Source organism: Panthera leo, chromosome A3, assembly GCF_018350215.1.
Source record: "Panthera leo isolate Ple1 chromosome A3, P.leo_Ple1_pat1.1, whole genome shotgun sequence".
Taxonomy (NCBI): Eukaryota; Metazoa; Chordata; class Mammalia; order Carnivora; family Felidae; genus Panthera; species Panthera leo.
Genome location: NC_056681.1, coordinates 27,758,899 through 27,766,039, shown reverse-complemented (window position 1 = coordinate 27,766,039; position 7,141 = coordinate 27,758,899). Strand labels below are relative to the sequence as shown.

Below are 7,141 nucleotides of genomic sequence, written 5' to 3'. Positions count from 1 at the left end.
ATGGCCACACCTATCTGGCGGGGTTGTTTGGAGGCTTAAATAAGTTAATACACACGCAAAGCGTGCAGAAGAGTGTCTGCCGGCGCCAGCTTTCGTCCTTTGGCTCCTGTCGGTATTAGTATCACCTCCCTGGCCAGTCCGGCAAAGGCTCCCAGGGGGCCGGGGCAGCCGCGCACTGCGGCGTTTTGCCGACTCATCCTGGCTCCGCAGGTCCGGCCGCCCCCTCGTCCCCGCCCCCGCCCGCCACGAGCCTGAGTCACCCCGGCCGGCGCGTCAGCCGCGCCCCTCCCGCCGCCCCGCGACCTGCAGACTCACCCTGAGTCAGCCCGCCCGGGCGCTTCCACTCCGGGACGCGGCGCGGCGGAGGGGAGGCTGCGGGGCGCCCCCCGGCGGACAGCCCGAGGGCCGCGCGGGCCGCCGCGCGCCCGGAGCGGGGAGCGCGGGGCCGGACCACTGAGGGGCGGGGAGGCACGCTCTCGCCCCGGCGCCCGCCCCCGCCGCCCGCGCGGAGTGGTACGGCCCGGCCGGGGTTAAAGCCCGCGGGAGGCTGCGCGGCGGGCGGGCGGCAGCGCGATGGGGCTGCGAGCCGGAGGAGCGCTGGGCAGGGCGGGGGCCGGGGCCGGGGCCGGGGTCGGCCGGGGGGGCCCTGGGGGCCCCGGGCCGAGCGGCGGCGCGCAGGGCGGCAGCATCCACTCGGGCTGCATCGCCGCGGTGCACAACGTCCCTTTGCGCGTGCTTATCCGGCCACTGCCGTCCGTGCTGGACCCGGCTAAGGTGCAGAGCCTCGTGGACGCGATCCGGGTGAGGCCCCTGGGAGGCAGGCCGGCCGGCGGGAGGGTTCCGCAGGAGGGAGGTCGCCCCGGACGCGAGACGGGACCGGTTCCGGGCGCCGCCGGAGCTCAGCATTTGCTGTGTGACCTTGAGCAAGGGGCTGGGCCTCTCTGGGCCTCTGTTTCTTCACTCGGGCCAGCAGGAGATTGGACCAGATAACTAAAATAACGATCGCTGAGTCTATTTATAAAGATAGCACTTGCAGCCCCCGGGAGCTGTTTCTAGTGCTGTATCTAGTCAGGTGGATACTGTTCCTCTTTTATGGACGAGGAAACTGAGGCTCCGAAGGATTTTTTTTTTTTTTTAAGTAACTTGTCCAAGGTCAAGCGCTTTGAAAGTGGCACAGACTGACCCCGATGCCCCGCAGCATAGCCACCACACTCGCTGGAGTGAAGCCGTGCCGTCACGTTTGGCTGTCACAGTCAGTGGCTCTGGACATGTCATGTCTGCTGGGTGGGCCTTGTTTAAACTGGAACTGGGAGAGGACAGGGGTCAGCCCCAGCATTGAGGGAGGGTGCTCAAGAATGGGGACACGATCCCGGCAGGAACTTTGGGGGAGGGAGGGAAGAGTTGTGTCAGGTTAGGCCTGCATGGCATAGGTCATCTTACCCCATCATACCCTTGCCAGGTGACCTTGTGAGACCCCAAGGCCCCACCAGACACCTCCACAGCTCCTCACAATGGTGTTCAGACCTAGAGTTTGCACTACTGTTCCTTCTACCAGGAGCTGCTTCCCCCCAGATAGCCACAAAACCTGCCCCCTCTCTTGGTTCAGGCCTCAGCACCCCCTTCTCCACCCTGGCTAACAGAGCCCTGGCTTTCAAGTTCTCCCCTTATAAACCGAAGTATTTCTCCATAACGCACTTCTGTGCACCTAACTTATACATTTGTTTGTGTTTTATCGTCTGCCTTCCCCACCTCATGCGCAGAAGCGGGGGCTTTGTCATATCTTGGCTGTTTCCTCACCAGTAGCATGGTGCCTGGCCGTTCGCGAAGGATCTAGCCGTGTATGTGCTCTCCCACCCTGGGGCCTTTGCACGGGCTTTGATCCCTGCCGGAACTCGTCCATTTCTACTGTTTCTAATTCCTTCTTGCTCTTTAGGTCCCAGTGTTCAGTGTCTTCCCCGATGCCCCCTACTGGGTTAGTGGCCTCCTGTGGGCCCCCAGACACCTGCGTGCCCACCAGCATAGCTCTGATCCCACTGGGTTTTTATGGCCTGTTTAGACACCTGGCTTCCATGCTAGAAGCATATGCTCTGTGAGGGCAAGAACCAAGCCTGTCTTTGCTAACCACATGTATTCCTTTTCTATGGCAACTGTAACAGATTACCAGGAACTTAGTGGCTTGAAACAATACAAATGTATTATTTCATAGTTCTGTAGTTTAAAAGTCCAAAATGGGGGGAGGGAGGGGGCTCCTGGGTGGCTCAGTTGGTTAAGCGGCTGGTTGGTTTGGGCTCAGGTCATGACCTCCTGGTTTGTGAGTTTGAGCTCCACGTCGGGCTCCACCCTGACAGTGTGGAGCCTGCTTGGAATCTTCTTTCACTCTCCCTCTGTCTCTGCTCCTCTCCCATTCTGTCTTTCTCTCTCTCTCTCTCTCTCCCCCTCCCTCCCTCCCTCCAAATAAATAAATAAACTTTAAAAATAGTAAAAAATATATAAAAGTCCAAAATGGGTCTCGCTGGGCTAAAATCAAGGTGGCAGCAAGGCTGTATTCCTTCTGGAGGCTCTCAGGGAAAATCCCTCTCCTTGCCTTTCCCAGCTTCTAGAGGCCACCCACATCCTTTGGCTCATGGCTTCTTTCCACCATCTTCAAAGCCAGCACCATCAGACCTCCTCTTTTGCCTTTCTCTTCCACTCTCAAGGACGCCAGTGATTACATTCGGCCCATCTGGATAACCCAGAATAATCTCTCCATCTCGGGATCCTTAACTGCATTCCATGCGTAAAGCCCCTTTTGCCTTGTAAGGTAACATGTTCACGGGCTCCAGGAATTAGGACATGGATGTCTCGGGGGACTGTGATTCTGCCCACCCACCATCACACCTCCAGCACCTGGCCCATCCAGCACACTGCCCCTCATTAGTGCCCCACTGCCAGGCAGACTGTGCTCTATGCCTCACATGCACCAGCTCTGTGACTGTTCATCTGCAGCCCTATAGAGGGCCCACTCCCATTTTACAGATGAGGAATGATGCTCCAAGGGGCAAGGCTACTTGCTCTGGGTCCGCTAGCTGCTCAGGGGAGACTCTGAAATTCAAACTCAGGTTTTTTGGGGTTCCAGAGTCCCAACCTGTAACCCCTGGGCATTACTGCTTACAAATCATTTGTGGAATAAAGGTATCAATAAATCTGTCAAATAAGCATAAAAAAAAGAGAACCCATGGGCGCTGTCTAATGTGGTCTCCCCACTGTGCCCCGTCCTTCGACCCCACCCCAGGCTCTCCCTACTCACAGGACCACTGCTCTGCACTGGCTGCTCGGGGCCCTAACAGAAAGTCAACTAAGGTTCTCTTCTTTCTCTTCTCCTTACATCACCCCGTGCATCTCAGATCTGCCCCCATGTCCCAAACCTGTCCTCCTCTCCCTGTCCAGCGTCTTTCGCTGGACGCCTGCTAAGGCCTCACCTCGGTCTCGCCTGCTCTTGACTTTGCCCACCCCACCGAGCCTGCTCTCTCATGACAGCTTCCTAGAATGGTCATCAAATCACATCACCCTCCGCTGTTTAAAACGCTCCAGGGCCTACCCACTGCTCTTAGAAACAAACCTGCCCAGTCTGGCTCCTGCTGACCTTTCTGACCTGTTGTACCCTTGACCTCGTGTCCACTCTGATCACACTGGCCTCCTTGCCCGTGCCTCCAACACAGTGAACTTGTTCTGGCCTTTTGCATTTGCTGTTCCCTCTAAAACGTCCCTATTTGATAGATGGGACAGCTGAGGCACAGACGTTAGTTGTCCAAGATCACATAGCAGTTAAGTAGCAGAGCTGAGATTTGAGCCTGGGCCTAGGCAGTCGGGCCCTGATTCTAAACTATTGCACCTGTCTCTCTTCCCAAGCTGGCTCCTCTGTGTTCGATGTCTGCTCCCTTGTCACCTCAGAGAGGCCCCATGGCCACCCACGACCTGTGTCACCGTCCTCCTAGCATCCATCACGCCAACACTCACTTTTCCCTTCCATCCGCCCCACGGGACTGGAGCCCCATGAAGGCAGGGGCCGTGTCCATCCCATTCTGGCTGTACCTTATTCCCAGAGTCTAGAACAGGGCCCAACAGATCGCGTGTCTGTGGCATAATAATAAACACAAGTGTTTAACAACCTGGTCTCGGGGCGCCTGGGTGGCTCAGTCGGTTGAGCGGCCGATTTCGGCTCAGGTCACGACTCACGGTCCGTGAGTTCGAGCCCCGCGTCGGGCTCTGTGCTGATAGCTCAGAGCCTGGAGCCTGTTTCAGATTCTGTGTCTCCCTCTCTCTGACCCTCCCCCATTCATGCTCTGTCTCTCTCTGTCTCAAAAATAAATAAATGTTGAAAAAAAAATTTTTTAAAAAAATAAAAAAAATAAAAAAAAAAACAACCTGGTCTCTAGCAGGGGGGAAAGCCCTGACTCGTGGCACCGGCTCGTTTCCCTGATGTAAACCACCGTGGCTGATTTTCAAGCTATCGAGCAGCTCCCCAAATTGCCGAGTATTTAACAGTTGGCTCTCACCATCCAGCGTGAGCACCCTGTAGGAGCTCGACAGCGTCTCCTCTGCAAACCACCAAGTGCTGTGCCGTGTTCACTGACCCTGTACCCTCTTCTCCAGGAGGATCCCGACAGCGTCCCCCCTATCGATGTCCTCTGGATCAAAGGGGCCCAGGGTGGTGACTATTTCTACTCCTTTGGCGGCTGCCATCGCTACGCAGCCTACCGGCAGCTGCAGCGAGAGACCATCCCCGCCAAGCTCGTCCAGTCCACCCTCTCGGACCTCAGGGTGTACCTGGGCGCTTCCACGCCGGACTTACAATAGCAGCCGCCGTGGCCCCTGCCAGCCCTGCGAAGGTCCCAGAAGATACACTTGGCCTCCAGCAGGCTGGGCCATGCAGAAAGCGTACAGGGGTGCCTCTCCGTGCCTGAGGGGGAGGTCTGACTCTGAGCACCTGTTCCACTCGCTGCAAGGCCTCGGACTCCTTCCTGAACAGCGTGGGAGCCCCAGATCCCGCTGCTGTGAAAATGGGGTCCTATCTTTGACCTCGAGGTATTTTTGAGAGAATGGGATGGAAAAGAAGATGGGTTTGGAGAGCTACAGACTCCTGGCTCCAGAGTCCCAAGGACAAGGATCCTTCTGCATTGTTGTCTGTGTAGTTCCCAGTATGCGGGATACATTCGGCTGCGAGTAGACGAAAGCCTAGGCTGCAGTGGTTTCAACAAAGAGAGGTTCGTCCACAGAGCATGAATTCTGTAGACAGGCGGTATGGGTGCAGGACCCCAGAGAAGGTAGAGCTCACCTCTCTGTGATTCCTTTTGGCCTCTCCCTTATTGCTTGTTACTTCATGGTCCAAGATGGCAGCTGTACCTCCAGGAATCATGGCTGCATTCGAAGAAGAAAGGTGCGGGGGAGGAGGAAGGGCCAAGCCCACTCTCAACTTCTATCATAAAGTCAAACCTTTTTCGGAGGCCTATTTCCTGTTCTATCCCCCTGCATCTTTCCGTTAGGTCTCCTTGGCCCAAACCGGCTACCATTCCCACCCCTGGCTGCAAAGAAAGTTTAGATGGCAGGGAACAGAACTGTCATATTGAGGAGACCCTTCGTATCCCATCTCCTGGGACTGGCGCACTGTTTCCTGAAATAAAGTTGGAATCCCATTACCAAGAGAGAAATGAGGAGTTGTGTATCAGTTAGTCTTTGCCATGTAACAAACCATCCCCAAACTTGACAGCTAAAAGCACATCATTCATTTGCCTGTAGTTCTGTGGGTTTGCAGGTTAGGCTGGGCACATGTGGACAGTTCTGGTCTTGCCCAGGGTCACTCCTGAGGCTGCATGCAGTCAGCTGTTAACCTTGGATGGGGCTGGATGGTCTAAGATAGCCCTATTCACTTGTCGGGCATTTGTCAGGCTGTTGCCTGGTTGACTTAGTCCTCCCCCATGTGGTCTCTCCAGCAGGTCAGCTCAGGCTTATTTAGATGGCGTCAGAGTGCCAAGAGAGTGAGTGAAGCTAGAAGGCTTCTTGGGTTCTAGGCCCAGAATTGGTAAGACGTCACTTCTGCAAAGTTCTTTTGGTCAGAGCAAATCATACGACTGGCCTGGATTCGAGGAGTGGCAAAACAGACTACATCTCTTACTGGGAGAAACTGCAAAGAATTGGTAGCATTTTTCATGAGTCACAAATGGCTGTGCGTGGGCAAATAACTGTTTCTTTCTGTACGGGGCCTTGATCTGCCCAAGCCAGGGTTAATTACCAACACATTGTCCCAGCCCCTCAATCTAGGGGAAGAAGCAACGGGGCAGGGGTGGACCTCTCCCAGGGCTGGGCTTGCTCTAATAGAGGCATCTCAGGGTCTGAGATGGCTGTTGGAGGTAGGCCAGGTGGGACATTCCAAAGGGACTTCTGAAAATAAGAGTCCTGGGTGAAAGGAAGAGGGGCAGGAAGGGTGCAGAGTGAGGCAGGCTTTGCTCTCATCACCCTTCTGGGGTGACCTGAGGTCGCCAGGTGTTTTCCAGTCTCAGTTTCCCCAGCTCAGTAACAAAGATAACTGCTCTCCCACCCATTCTCCATCCCAGGGAAAGATGACTGAGGTGACCAGCTGAAACTGAAAATGAATGTAGTCCTAAATGGAGTGTGACAATCCTAGAACAAAAAAAGGACAGTGGTGGGAAAATTGGAGCTCTGAACAAGGTCTGGATTTTACTCAATAATAACCTACCAATGTCAGTCTCTTAGTTTTGACAAATGTACATGGAAAATGGAAGGTGATGGGGGAGGGGAGGCCCGGTACAGAGTATATAGGAACTCTTTGCTATCTTTGCAACTTTTATGTAAACCAAAAAACATTCCCAAATAAAAGCTTGTTTAATGAAAACGAGGGGGTATAGTTACTTTGGACCGCCGGCTTAGATTCTCAAACAGGTTTTCTAAAACACGGATGGCTGGGCCCCACCCCCGGAGTTTCTGACTCGGTAGGTCTGGAGTGGGACCAGCGGATTTGCTTTTCTAACAAATTCCCAGGTGCTGCTGCTGCTGCCATTCGGGGACCTCAGGCTGAGACCACTGATCTAGACTGAGTCAGTTCTCTTCAAATATGGTGACACCCCCCCTCCACACACGTTGGGCT

The 7,141-nt window shown here is 55.1% G+C and overlaps 1 protein-coding gene across 1 annotated transcript; it reads left to right on the top strand.

Annotated features, from left to right (window-relative positions):
* Window positions 1–573: 573 nt before the first annotated feature.
* Window positions 574–6,874, top strand: SRXN1 (sulfiredoxin 1). The gene is made up of 2 exons (XM_042931363.1): window positions 574–801; window positions 4,633–6,874. The coding sequence occupies exons 1-2, from the start codon at window positions 574–576 to the stop codon at window positions 4,834–4,836; spliced, it is 432 nt and encodes a 143-aa protein (XP_042787297.1). The 3' UTR covers window positions 4,837–6,874.
* The last annotated feature ends 267 nt before the right edge of the window (window positions 6,875–7,141 follow it).

Coding starts and splice junctions, on each gene's coding strand:
- SRXN1 (XM_042931363.1), top strand. CDS start 574: ATGGGGCTGCGAGCCGGAGGAGCGCTGGGCAGGGCGGGGGCCGGGGCC. Junction 802..4,632: donor GCCTCGTGGACGCGATCCGG/GTGAGGCCCCTG, acceptor CCTCTTCTCCAG/GAGGATCCCGACAGCGTCCC.